The 14,136-nt window shown below is 49.1% G+C and overlaps 2 protein-coding genes and 1 pseudogene across 2 annotated transcripts in view; all 3 read right to left on the bottom strand.

The window, feature by feature from the left end:
- Positions 1–5,133, bottom strand: part of ALAD (aminolevulinate dehydratase) — a 13,209-nt gene extending 8,076 nt beyond the window's left edge. Inside the window, exon 1 of the mRNA XM_017530329.2 lies at positions 4,995–5,133. The gene's annotated coding sequence lies outside the window, so the exon portion shown is untranslated. The remainder of the gene's footprint in view (positions 1–4,994) is intronic.
- Positions 5,134–6,289: 1,156 nt separating this feature from the next.
- LOC108305603 lies at positions 6,290–7,223 on the bottom strand (annotated as a pseudogene).
- Positions 7,224–10,504: 3,281 nt separating this feature from the next.
- On the bottom strand, positions 10,505–13,801 carry POLE3 (DNA polymerase epsilon 3, accessory subunit). Its single transcript, XM_017530328.2, has 4 exons — positions 13,390–13,801; positions 13,218–13,303; positions 12,781–12,899; positions 10,505–12,259 (listed from the first exon to the last, which is right to left on the bottom strand). Exons 1-4 carry the CDS (start codon positions 13,453–13,455, stop codon positions 12,087–12,089), a joined length of 444 nt encoding a protein of 147 aa, XP_017385817.1. The 5' UTR covers positions 13,456–13,801; the 3' UTR covers positions 10,505–12,086.
- Positions 13,802–14,136: the final 335 nt, after the last annotated feature.

Raw genomic sequence — 14,136 nt, 5'->3', positions numbered from 1 at the left:
CTCACAAATAAATAGACATAAAAATAAAAATAGGCTGAGTGTGGTGGCTCACACCTGTACTCCCAGCACTTAGGGAGGCCAAGGTGGGTAGATCACCTGAGGTCAGGAGTTTGAGACCTGCCTGACCAACATGGAGAAACTCCGTCTCTGCTAAAAATACAAAATTAGCTGGGAGTGGTGGCACATGTCTGTAATCCTAGCTACTGAGGAAGCTGAGGCAGGAGAATGTTGGAACCGGGGAGGCGGAGGTTGCTGTGAGCCAAGATCACGCCATTGCACTCCAGCCTGGGCAATAAGAGTGAAACTCCGTCTCTCTCACACACATACAAAAAAAAGAAATAAAAATACAAATACAAAAATTAGCTGGGTATGGTGGTGTATGCCTGTAATCAGAGTTCCTCTGGAGGCTGAGGTGGAAGAATCGCTTGAACCCAGGAGAGCTGCAGGTTGCAGTGAGCCGAGAGTACACCATTGCACTCCAGCCTGGGCAACAGTGTAAGATTCTGCCTCAAAAAAAAAAAAAAAAAAGCAGGGGGTTGACCTTGGTTTTGCAGGATGAGTGGGTTCAGCCTGGCAGAGGGAAGGGGGCCAACATTTCCTTAGGAAGGGAAGAAAGGGGCAAAGGTGGGGAAGGAGGATGGCTGTGGGCTGTTGTGAAGAGCTGAGCAGGCAATTGAGGCACGTGTGCGTGGAGGGGACGGATGAGAGGGGGCCAGGCTGAGGCTGTGGGAAGACTGCTGAGCAGTGGGTGGGGGAGTGGCCGGGTTGACGCCTGGCTTTAGGAAGATCAGTCCTGCAGGCTGAGCAGAGCAGATGGGAAAGCAGAGGAGTGCGGAGGCTATGGAGGCTGGGGGCAGAGAAGGAAGGGGCGTTTTGAGGTAGCCAAGAGACAGTGTCTCAGGGCAGATGCTCTAGGCCTGCCTGCCTGACCTGGAGGGCGGCAGAGACAGGGACAGGGACAGGACAGGAAGAGGGTGGTGGGGAGCTGGTCTTGTAGAGGAGGTGGAGAGCTCTGTTTTAGACATTTCCTTTTGGAGGTGCCTAGGAGAAATACCCCATAGCCAAGGAGATATTGGGTGGGGGAAAAGAGCCACAAAAATGGGGGCTGGCAGCCTGAGTCCAACTGCTCTTTCTATGAATGGGACCTCAAGGCCCAGAGAGGGGCAAGGACTTACCCAAAGCCACACAGTGAGTAAGAGGACTAACTCCCAGGTGAACTGGGAGATCCTTTAGTAGGCTGGAGTCAAGTCAGATATTGAAGCCAGGTCTAATCTCTCTGATTCTTGCTTCCCAGAAAACCACCTTTGTAACAGGCCTCTGGCTTCTGGAATTCAAAGCTGCATTTCCATGGCCTTGACTCTTCCTCCTGCTTATCAGAAACAGTGGGGGAGGGCTGCCTAGGAGCCTGGCTGCTTTTCTCCCCATAGTCTCTTGGGCCCCTTTCACTGCCCCCAGCCATCTCAGGGGCCTGTTTTATCCAGGCTTCCTCCTTGCCAGCGTGGGGTTATCACAAGTCACAGTTGGGCCAGCCCTGCTGCCACACCCCTGGGTGGGCCAGCCTCATCACCTGACACAGGGACAGGCCAGACCTCCCCAGTCATGTCTCAACACCCAAACAGGCAAAATCATTCAGTAGATATCATGTCCTGGCTACCCATTTGGTACTTGATTTTGCTCTCATGTCTGCCAGGAGTTTTTCTTTTTTGGGGGGCAGTGGAGTTTTGCTCTTGTTGCCCAGGCCGGCGTGCAATGGTGCAGTCTCAGCTCACCGCAACCTCTGCCTCCTGGGTTCAGGCGATTCTCCTGCCTCAGTCTCCTGAGTAGCTGGATTACAGGCATGTACCACCATGCCCAGCTGATATTTTGTGTGTTTTTAGTAGAGACAGGGTTTTTCCATGTTGGTCAGGCTGGTCTCAAACTCCTGACTTCAAGTGAGCAGCCTGTCTCGGCCTCCCAAAGTGCTGGGATTACGGGCGTGAGCCACTACACCTTGTTGAGAGAATATTTTTGAATATTGAGAGAATTACCAAAATGTAACCCAGCTGCCCAAGACCACATAGCTATTTAGTGACTGAGCTAGAATTTAAATTTGTTCTAGCCTCCAAATGCTGGGTTTTATATGCTGTATTCCATAATACAGGTAAACACCTGATTCAGTAGGCTTCTCTCTGCCCATACAGTTTCTGCTTTCGGTGCTGGAGACAGAAGGCACAAAAGAAAAACATACTGAGTGTATTCATTCTGGGCTGGGCACAGCACTAGGTACTTTATAGCAGCATTTCATTTCATTGCAAGAATTGTCCTAACTTTTGGTGATAAGGAAACAGAGGCTCTGAGCGGTTCAGTGACTTGCTTAATGCCATTAGGGTCTAGTCAGTTCAGTGCCAGACTTGCCAAGTTGAAGACAGGTCTAATCTCTCTGATTCACTTCCCATAAAACAACCTCTGTTGTTTGCTAGCTTCTGGAATCCAAAGCTGCATTCCACTGGCCTCAGCTCACCATCTCCTTTAGGGGGCTGAGGGAACAACTGCCTCCTGCTTAGCAGAAACACTGGGGCAGGCTGCCTACGAGCCCGGGACCGGGGCAGGGTTAAAGGGAGCAGTCTCACTACAGCAGTTCCACTTGGATCTGTTTTTGAATTCTAAGGTTCAGAGAGAGATTTGATTTGAGAAACGGGTGTCAGTGCTGAAAATATTAAAAACTTGAAAATTGCCAATCCTGTTCGATCCCTTACATTTTAATGTGGAAAATGGGGTACAGACAGGCGACAGGATTTGTTTGAGATCACACAGTGAGTGACATACAGAGCTAGAAACTGACCCTGGCAGCTCCTGGCTTCTAGCTCAGTGCCCTGATACCTACGCCATAGAGTCATTCCATTGTCGGAGGTGCTTAAGTGTCTGTGGAGTGGGCAAACACCCCCTGAATCGCATGTCTGGCAGAGCAAATCCAGGATGGGTTTTACTTTGCAAAAAGGCCCTTCGAGTTTGGGAGATATTCAGACTGGGAGGGTACTTCTCCCATATCAAGGGAGCTTGCAAACCACAACTTAAATCCCTATGACATCACCATGCTGAAGACAGGGACAAGCTACAAGGAAGTCTGGCACCTCTGCCCACCCACATTGAACAGGTTAGCTTTGCTGGGACGCAGAGTATAGGGCAGCGCAGAAAGAACCATGTTTCAGGGTCAGACAGCCCCAGGTTTGGTCTATGCTCTGCTGTGTAATTTTGGGCAAAGTCATTGACCTTTCAGTGTCCATTTCATAATCTACAAAACAGGCACGATATCTCTAACTTGCAACGGTGTGGGGAAGATTAGAGATAGGGATGAGGCAGGTGTCTGGCATCAAAGAGCTGCACAGTAAACATGTAGCTAATTGTATTACTATTAGGAGTAGGGCTGGGCTGGAAGGAGATGTCCTGGCATAGCTCTGTGCCTTCTGCACCTCACCCAGATGGGAATATGCGATCAAACCCTTGTGGGGTACAGGGTTTTCCAAGATTTCTGAAGTGGAGTCCCTGCCTTCCAGCAGGTTATGTGGTAGAGAAAAAAGAAAATCACCACCCGGCTGCCAGAGTAGAGGGGTGGACCAGGTGCTGTGAGAGGGACTGTGTCTCTGGAAGTCAAGGATGCTTTCATACAAGAGGGGACAGTGAAGGATAAGAAGTGTTTCAGATTTAATGTGAAAGTATCTCCTCCCACGGAAGGCAACATCCCCAAACTGGGAGTAACTGAAGTTGGGCCCTGAGTGCTGCCACCAGGAGGGGCTGAGAAAGAGCTTCATGCACCACTCCTGTCCCATATTGTACTGTGTTGGAAGATTCCAGAGACTGTGGTCTTGGCACAAAGGGTTAGGACCTGCTGCCAGCCCTGGCAGGCTCTGCCACTGACCAGGGAGGAGGCAGTCAGGGGAGCCAGCAAGGTAGAAGGTGGCCAGAATTGAGAAATCCAAAGCCCACAAAGGCCCAGGAGAGTGGCTGTCAGTTCTGAAAAGGGACGGAGTGTTCATACAGCCAACCCACATTTCTTTAATATCTACTCTGGGCCTGCCAAAGTGCTAGACACGGGGATTAAAGAGAAGAATGAGACCCCAGCCTTGTCCTGGGGCTTTGAAGAGCCTAATCTCCTCTGGGGTTAGCCATCTGGACGTAGAAAGAGAAGCTGCCATTCCCAGAATCCTGTATCTTGGCTAAGAGGCTTCTTAAAGTTTGCTGGTTGTATCACTAAAACAAGAGTGAAACTGGGCTCAGAGAAGGGAAGACACAGGCCCAGGGTCACGCAGTGGGTCAGCGGCAGATCTGGGGCAAGGTATCCAGCAGCCCAGTCCTCAGTGCCCACAATGACACCTCCATACTTTAAGGACAGATATCAAATCTGCTTCCCAGCAAGTTGGGCTTGTGCAAAGCTCCGGGTGAACTGTGACTCTGGACCTTGCTGCTGTTGGTAGCAGGATGGTTAAGTGTGTGGGCTCTGGAGTCTGATAGATGTGGGTACAAATCCTAGTTCTATAGCTTGCTAGTTGTGTGACCTCAATTTCTTCATTTAGTAAATGGGGACTTGAACCGATCGAAATGGGTTGTTGTAAGAAATGAATGGGCCCGTGTTGTAGGAAAGGAGTGAAGGTTAGAATGAATGGGCCAAGGCAAGCAAGGTTTAGTACAAAGCAGCTGTTAATTGTTTTCACCTCCCTACCCCCCTAACCACCACCCGCACCTCGGGCTCTGCATCGATAGAATCTGCCCCGGCGGTATCCGAGAGGGTGAACTCCAGAGAAGAGGTGCGGAGCCCCGAACCCGGGTCCCCAACCCCAGCTGGAGCGGGACAATCAAGCCCAAACAAACGCTTCACGAGACTCTGTGCACGGCTGCACCGCCAGGGCTTCAGGCGCACTGCACAATCTGGTGACGCCGGACTCTTGATGCCACAGTCCCCGCCTCGCCTGGAGCCGCCCTCCAAGCCCGCTATCTCCCCGCGTCCAGCCCCAGCTCACCTGCCTTCCTAAGGACTCCGGGCAGCTGCTCCCACCACCACTGTCTCGGGCTCTGGCCTTCCGGGGCCCACGTCCGGGCGGGGGAGCTCACCCGGAAGCAGCTCCTCCACGGCCCGCCCCCTCCACCGTGCAGGCCACGCCCCCCGAAGGCTCGCTTCAGGGGGCTCCTCCGCTCCAGCCGCGGCCCCGCCCACACGCGCCGAGGTCTGGCCAATCGGGTGAGTCGAGGGCCTGGCGGGCCCGCCCCTCCCCGCTCCGGGGGCCAGCGCTTGTGCTCAGAACCTCTGGAGGGAGCCCACAAGAGGCCGCGGGAACCGCGTGGGAGGCTCACTGGACGTGAGCTGGCCTCCAAGGCGGTTACAACCCGTGGTTCATTTCACAGCCCTCCTCTTCCCAGCCTGGGGCAAACTTGGCGCTGCTTAATGGTTTGGTGAAAGAATAATTGGATGTCAAAGCCATTAGAACAGCACCATTATGCCTAACACAATATTAGCGAAGTCCATTTTTGCGGACTAAGCGTTTTAAAGTTGTTGCGTTCAGCCCCAGACTTCTAAGTTTTCAGAGAAAATTTGTTCCAGCGTAATTAATTTCTGAGGGATGACAGTGCTATGTATGAGTTGAGAGATGTGATGTGAATGACATGGGCATTTAGGAAAACTCCAAGTCTGATAGGGGCATCAGACCTATGATGGGTACAGTGAAAGATCGGACCAAAGGTCTGTAGGGGAGTTGGAGCAGAGGATGTGCGGGGGCAGGAGGGATCTGGTGAGGCTTATGGGGCCTGGGTAAACTAGGAATCGGATGAGTAAAGTAGCGATCAGGGATCATCGCCCTAGTGAAGGAATGCCTTTGACATGGTCCTTCAGGGATTATTGAAAAATTGACTTTGAAATGTAGAGGACACTAGTGGGTTACATTGAACTTATTCTCAGGTTTTATTTCTCTGCCGGGTGCAGTGGCTCACGCCTGTTATACCAGCACTTTGGGAAGCAGAGGTGGGCAGATCTCTTGAGGCCTGGAGTTCGAGACCAGCCTGACCAACATGGTGAAACCCCGTCTTTACTGAAAATATAAAAAATTAGCCGGGCGTGGTGGTGGGCTCCTGTAATCCCCACTACTCGGGATGCTGAGGCAGGAGAATCCCTTGAACCGGGGAGGTGGAGGTTGTAATGGGCTGAGATCATGCCACCACACTCGAGCCTGGGTGACAGAGCAAGACTCTATCTTAAAAACAAACAAACAAAAAGATTTTTAAATATTTATTTTTGTTTTTATTTCCCAAAAGCATTGTTTTTATTTACATAGAGTCCTAACCACTTCGACAGTCGGAGGAGCGGGAAAGGTTACTTTTTCAATCCAGGGACCTCCATAATGTTAGTTTGTTGTTACCAAACAGACAGGTTTAAGTGGCATCATGGATCTGGTAAACTAAGGATGGTGTTTAGTCTCTCTCTGCTGGAGAAACAAGGTGAGCGTCAATCTCTGCTTCTGTAAGAATCCTGAATTTAGGATTTTCAACTGTCACTACTCCGACTTCTATTTCTGAAGGTTTGAAATCGATAGAACAGTAGACAGGCATGTAATTGCAGTTTCCACTGTCTGTTCAAATGTCCAATCAAATTTTTTCTTCACTTTTTTTCAATGAAGCTGGTTGACTCAGTTGTTTTGACTCCTGCTGCAGTGGCTTTAAACCCACGGTAGTAATCTTCAGGATCACACTTACGTGCCTGACGGCCTTGCTCTTCATCTACACCAATTAAAATCATACAACAACCAAAAGGCCTCATTTCAGCATTCTGTGTGTAGGCCTGAGAAATATCTGCAGTTCGTTTACACAGCGTGTCCACAGGAATCTCATAGCCATACTTGCATTTCCAGTTAGCTGCCTCATAGCGTGCCCTCTGTGCCTGGGATCTGCTGTCAGCTGTCATTCCGGTCATCACACAACCAGTGTTTTCAGTTATCTTGAATAAGTGAGTCTGTGCTGGAATCCAGTCATTTGTCAGGTACTTTATTCTGCATGACAATTACTGCACAGCCTTTCCTTCTGACAGCTACTGATGTCTTAGTAGCCTTAAAAGCATATTCTACTTGGTAGAGCCGACCCTCGGGTGAAAAATGGTCACGTGGTGATCAAAACCGGCGCTGGAACCAAGGGACATGTTGGTAGAACCACTACTTCAAACATAATCCCTGGGCCCCGGAGCTCCTGCACCAGGTGTACAAGTCCCTCCCAGAAGTTCTAGCAAAAGATTTTATTTCTCAAAATCTGTACCCCAAACCTGTCATATACTTTATATTTTAAATTTAAGGGGCATAGCAGCTTAAGGCTAGAGAAATATGACACTGCTTAGTTTCCAGCTACTAGAGTTCTGGTCTGTGTTCAACAAGGAAGGGGGTAGAAAAGAACTAACCTTGCTTTGTATCAAAGAGTCAGGGACAGTACGTGCATTTTACATTCGTCTAATCTGGACAGTAACAATGTTACTATTCTCACTTTACGGATTAGAAAAACAATTGCCAGCTAGATTAAGTAATTTGCCCCAAGTTACACTGGGCTCTCTCTGCAATGCCTGCTAATAACCACGCTCCATATGGGCAATTATTATTTATTTTTTCCTAGATTCCCTGGCCAATATTTCTTTCCTGATACCTGTTCCCTCCCCGAGGTTGATAACTAAAAATAATTAGAACCATCAATTAATCTAATATCTTTTGCCTTCACAGTAGAAACATCCTTTTTTTTTTTTTTTTTTTTTTTTTTGGGACGGAGTTTCACTCACGTTACCCAGGCTGGAGTGCAATGGCGCGATCTCGGCTCACCGCAACCTCCGCCTCCTGGGTTCAGGCAATTCTCCTGCCTCAGCCTCCTGAGTAGCTGGGATTACAGGCACGCGCCACCATGCCCAGCTAATTTTTTGTAGTTTTAGTAGAGACGGAGTTTCACCGTGTTGACCAGGATGGTCTCGATCTCTTGACCTCGTGATCCACCCGCCTTGGCCTCCCAAAGTGCTGGGATTACAGGCTTGAGCCACCGCGCCCGGCCGGAAACATCCTTTCTTAATTCCTGTGAGCATTACTCAGCTCCTGTGGCTTCCTTAAGCTCAGTCCCCTGCCTCATCTCTGCTTCCCCTAGCTTTTCTCTGTATGATTACTTGGCACGTGGATCTTTCTGGAGCATTGCTGGGTTACAGACTCTCCTGTTTCCTATTAAATCAAATCTATACTTAAACCTATTATTCAAAGCCTGCATGAGAAGGGCTTACCCTGCTACCTATTTTAACCTGTCACTCTCTAACAAGGCTGTGTGCTCTAGTTAACAATCCACAAAATAACTCTCCTTCCAAACAGCTTTAGTTAATTCTGCCCCATTCATCACCAAACTTGGACTGTTTCCTGAGAATAGGGAGTATGACTTTAAAACTACAGAATTTAACAACTGGGAAAAATCTTTGACGTCATCCACCAGTTTTTCCCCACCACGCCTCTATCATTACTAGAGTGGTATCTAGACTTTTCAAATTCCTTACTAGGCTAAGGTCATGTCTCACTTTTTTCTTTTTTTTTTCCGAGGCAGAGTCCTCCTTTGTCACCCAGGCTGCAGTGCAGCGTTACGATCTCAGCTCGCTGCAACCTCCGCCTCCCGGGTTCAAGCGATTCTCCTGCCTCAGCCTCCTGAGTCGCTGGGATTACAGGTGTGCACTACCACGCCTGGAATTTTTGTATTTTTAGTAGAGATGGGGTTTTACCATGTTGGCCAGAATGATCTTGATCTCCTGACTTCATGATCCATCCCCCTCAGTCTGCCAAAGTGCTGGGATTACAGGCCTGAGCCACCACTCCGGACAATGTTTCAGGCATTTTTAACCATGGCCCAACCCATTCAAAGCTGCTATTGCAGCCTTACCTCCTATTTTTACTGATAGAAAATTGAGGTTCTTAAGAGAGAAGTGACTTGCTCAAGATCTTATCACTAATTTACGAAAACTGGGATCCTGTTCCAATGATGTTTGGCCTTGCTCCTACTTTTTTAAATAAGCTTTTTATATTTCAACAGTTTCTCTACTTATGTCCTTTTTCGATTACAGGGGCCAACCCAGAATCCCACATTGCATCTAGTGAACTCACTTTTTAAGATTAAGATGAAATTCAAAGAACATATAATTAACCGTTTTTGGCCGGGTGTGGTGGCTCACGCCAGTAATCCAGCACTTTGGGAGGCCGAGGCAGGCAGATTACCTGAGGTCAGGAGTTCAAGACCAGCCTTCCCCCTCCCCACTCCCAAATCCAAATCAGAATCTCTGGACATGAAGGGCCATGTTGTATCTTTGTGAAATGTTATTTATAAATTTATGATTTGAAAAAGCTATGTAGATTTGGCTGGGCACGGTGACTCATGCCTATAACCCCAGCACTTTGGGAGTCCAAGGTGGGCAGATCACTTGAGGTCAGGAGTTCTCGTCTAGCTTGGACAACATGGTGAAATCCGTCTCTACTAAAAATAGAAAAATCAGCCAGGTGTGCTGGTGCAGGCCTGTAATGGTAGCTAGTTGGGAGGCTGAGGCAAGAGAATAGCTTGAACTCAGGAGACAGAGGTTGCAGTGAGCAGAGATTGCACCACTGCCCTTTAGCCTGGTCGACAGAGCAAAACTCTTGTCTCAAAAAAAAAAAAAAAGCTATGTAAATTAGATAGGTAATATAGCACTGTGGTTAAGAGATAATAGAGGTAACAGCAGTGCTATTTAATAGGGTCTAAGAGTTAATACTTGAGGCTGGGTGTGGTGGCTCACACCTATAATTCCAGTATTTTGGGAGGCTGAGGCAGGGGAATTGCTTGAGCCCAGGAATTTGAGATCAGCCTGGGCAACATAGCTAGACCCTGTCTCAAATGAAAAAAAAAAGAAAAGTAAAAAAGGTTAATACTTGAAAGCATTAAGATAGTGCGACACAGTAGGGGCTTACCAAATGAAGTTGCTGAGAATCTAGTATGTACAGGTGCCCAGCAGATCCATCAAAAACTCTTGCAGCAGGTGTGGTGGCTCATGCACTTTGGGAGGCCGAGGCGGGCAGATCACCTGAGGTCAGGAGTTCAAGACCAGCCTAGCCAACGTGGTGAAACTCTCTCTACTAAAAATATAAAAATTAGCTGGGTGTGATGGCACACACCTGTAATCCCAGCTATTCGGGAGGTTGAGGCAGAAGAATCGCTTGAACCTGGGAGGTGGAGGTTGCAGTGAGCCGAGATCGCACCACTGCACTCCAGCCCTGGCGACAGATTGAGACTCTTGTCTCAAAACAAACAAAAAAACCCAAAAAACAAAAAAACGCTTTTGCAGTTCAGAGCCCTTGCCTGTGAGTGAGCAGCACCTGCTGGTCATCCAAGGCGATGCAGGATCTCATGTTTACAAAGGTCTCACCAAGTCCATACCCCAAAAACTGCATGGAGAGTATCATCAGGAGTTCTCTCCAAAAACACACTATGAACAAGCAGGATGAAACAAGAGGCATCATTTTTTTAACAAGAGCGTTCTTTATTTGTACAAAGCATTACAATCTTCTCAGCATTCTTCACTCACAAACTTCCACTGTATTTATTTAGCAAGTTAACAGTGTCAAACTACACGTCACTACCTGTCAAACCCCAAGCGCTCAACTTAGAGACAAACACAAAATGCTTGGAGCACTGACTGGAAACAGAAAAAGGCTAAGAAAGGCCAACAGAGAGATTCTGGAAGCAGTTCAAAAGGACAGTTTAGGGAGAGTTAGATTCCTGAGCACCATCAGATTTCCCTTAAGGTTCAGAGGGGCTTCACAATCACAAAGTAATTTTTAGAAGACATGAGACAAAATTAGCCAGGCTTGGTGGCACACATCTGTAGTCCCAGATACTCAGGAGGCTCAGCGGGGAGGATCACTTGAGCCCAGGAGTTCAAGGATGCAGATCATGCCACTGCACTCCAGCCTGGGCCACAGAGTGAGACCCCATCTCTTAAACAAAACAAAAAAACCATGAAATTAGAACTAAGTAATCAAGAGATCAGAGGAACTCACACTTTGGAGTATGAAGCAGGTAATCAAAGCTCCTAGACTGACAGAAGTGAGAAAAGGAGGGAGAGGAGAAAGTGGGACGGGGAGCAGAGGAGAGGCAGAAGACAGAAAGGAAACAAGACCGCAGGGGGAGAAAGCTGTGACAAAAGGAAATAGTTTGGAACTCATCATGAATTGAAGAATGAAAAGCCATAGTCACAAGTCTGGGAGATGGACTACAAGAAGAGGAAGCCTGGGGTTTTACACCTTCCAGGAGGTGATGACAAATCCTAAAGCTGTACAGTAGCCAACAGAAGGTACATCTAACACTACGCCATCTGTTTTTGTAAAAGTAAGACACTGGCACCCTGGCTTGACTGATACCATTCTATACTGCAAAGTTAAGAACATTTGTTACCAGATTACCACCACCCAGCAGGTCAAACATCTACAGGCAATACAGAAAGGTTTTGAGCCTAGTGGGTCTATGAAAAACAAACTTCAGTTAATGCTTCAGTCAAGTGAAGAGACAGAACAGATTTTGTTATTCTTCCACAGAATTCTAGTGGTTTCCTAAAGCTTACAAATTCTGACCAGTCTTAGTAAGCTATTATTGTCAAAGACTGTGCAATCAAACACAGGCTGACCATAAGCAAAGCCCCAATTTTTCCTGAGCCTTGGCTGCCTCTGAGATCTGAAACGCAGCAGGCAGCATGGAAGTTATTACTTACGTGGGGCAATGAGGAAGACTGTGGATCAAAAACCACCTAACCATACATATAAGTAACCAAAAGTGATCGAACGGATTCATTTAGCTGTTCAGAATCCCTCTTGTCAAAAAGTCATAACCTTCAGATTGATAAAGCAAAACAGGGTTCTGCTACTCAGATGCTCTGAGTTTGGGAAGTGCTGGTTTTGATGGTATTTCTAGCCAGTTTTTATTCTGACCTTTTCAGGCACTTCTGCCTGAGACTGCTCTGTCCCACATGGAAAAGCTTCATAGAAACGTGTAGCACATCACATCTCAAGTAGTACCTTCCAAGGTGCCACAGTCTCCCACCCTATTCAGTTGTCTACTTCCTCCTCTTCATTCTGTTCTTCTTCTTCCAGTCTTTCTTCGTCTTCATCATTGTCCTCATCCCGGCTCTTGTCTTGCTCTTCAGAGTCTGTTTTTTTGTCTTTGTCTTTCTTCTTTTGTTCTGAGGCCTCCTTCTTGCCTTTCTGCTCCCGCCTATATGCTGTAAGGAGGAAAGAAGGTGTTAGGAGACAGAGCTGAAAGAGTGAGTCCGACAGACTGCAGCAGCTAACTGCATTGTACAATTGGAAAAACGGAGGCAGACGGGCCCAGTGGCTCATGCCTGTAATCCCAATGCTTTGGGAGGCTAAGGTGGGTGGATACCTGAGGTCAGGAGTTCAAGACCAGCTTGGCCAACATGGTGAAACCCTGTCTCTACGAAATTACAAAAATTACCTGGGCATGGTGGTGTGCACCTGTAGTCTCAGTTACTCGGGAGGCTGAGGTAAGAGAATTGCTTAAACTCAGGAGGAGGAGACTGGAGTGAGCCGAGATCCCACCACTGCACTCCAGCTTGGGTGATAGGGCAAGACTCTGTGGTGCCCACTGAACTGGGTTGAGTCACATCAAGTGCTGGCTTACTGGACTTAAAGGGACCCACGCTCAGAAAGGCTCAGGGCCGGATGAACAGGTCACACAGAAGGACCATCTTCTGTGTGGTTTAGAAGACAGGAGGCTTGTTACCTTCTAGAGCTTCTTTTAATGGGGTAACGAACCGCTGGAACTCCATCTCTTCCATGGCTGACAGCACATCACTGGCATTCAGCGTCTTGCGCTTTCCTTTCATTGCAAAGTTGTTGGCACTGGGAGAAGAGAAAGGCTGTCAGGCTCCCTCTTGCGCGTAAGGAGTGGGTGGGAAAAGGAGCACCCAGGGACGGGAAAGCCTGCCTCTCACATGCAGGGTTTTGGTGTGACAGGGTTAAGTCCTTCCCTTCTCCGTACAAAAAAACTAAAGCAAAGTCATTTTGTTGTTTTTTTGCTTCAGAACTTGTAAGAATTGGCAGAGGACTGTGAACTTCTCCCCACCGAAAGAGGACACAATCGTTGGGGTTTGTGGGCTCCCGGTCAGGAACTCCCAGCCAGGTATCCCCGCACCTCCCTTACGCCTCTGCCCGGCTCACCAGGATGTGGCGTACAGCACGAAGACGCTGGCGGCGCGAGAGATGGCGCTCCGGGCCTCCTTAGAAATGTTGACACCGTCCGGGAGCTGCGAGGAGACCGGGGATAAGCAAAGCTGCCGGTCCAGGACCTGCTTCCCTCCTGCCCGCTCGTCCGCCCCCCCGAGCTGCTCACCGCCTCCTTGATGATCCTGGTGATGACAGCGTTGGGCAGGTTTAGGTCCTCTGGCCTTTCCGCCATTGCCGCCGCTGGGGCTGAGCCTCCCCCTCGCCTCCGCTTCAGGCAGCTACTGCGTCCGGACTTCCCGCGTCGCTACGGTCTGACCCACTCGGGCTTCCGTCCCGCCCCACGTGTCCCACAGTGTCTCACTGTGCCCCGCGCGCCATAACCTCCCTCCTTTCCCAGCCCCGCCTCCGCCTCAAATGCCGGCGCATCCAGACTTTGAAGCCTCAGTGGTTTTGGCCCATCGAGGCTTCATCCAACACCAGTGCACCCCGCACGTCCATCTGCAGGTCAGTTTCTCTGCTTCTCGCCTTCGCCGCGTCGGGAAGCTTCGCACCACCTTAATAGGGCCCAATGGAGCTTCCGTCCCCTTCCCATGGTGCTCTGCGCCGCTGCTTGGCGACGGCGCGGGCGGGGCATAGCGCGCGGGAGACGAAGGCGTGGCTGACTCGGCTGGGCGGGTCCTCTTAGACCCGGAGGAGGGCTCTAGGGGGCCCGCTCCGTTAACCTACTCTTCACGCCGCATGGGGCTGCGTTTTTCCACTTGGCTTCGCAACCCTAAGCGGTTTCGAATCTGCTTTGCTCTTGCAAGACCTCAGCCCCGCGTGGTGAGAGTCTCCCAATTTTTTTTTCTTTCCTGGAATGAAACGGGCAGTCTTTTTCCATCGCTACAGAAGTTGATGTTGGTTTCTAATCTTT

The sequence above is a fragment of the Cebus imitator genome, unplaced genomic scaffold (genome assembly GCF_001604975.1).
Source record: "Cebus imitator isolate Cc_AM_T3 unplaced genomic scaffold, Cebus_imitator-1.0 Scaffold64, whole genome shotgun sequence".
Taxonomy (NCBI): Eukaryota; Metazoa; Chordata; class Mammalia; order Primates; family Cebidae; genus Cebus; species Cebus imitator.
Note: the sequence above shows the minus strand (reverse complement) of the source record. Positions and strands in the feature narration are given on the sequence as shown.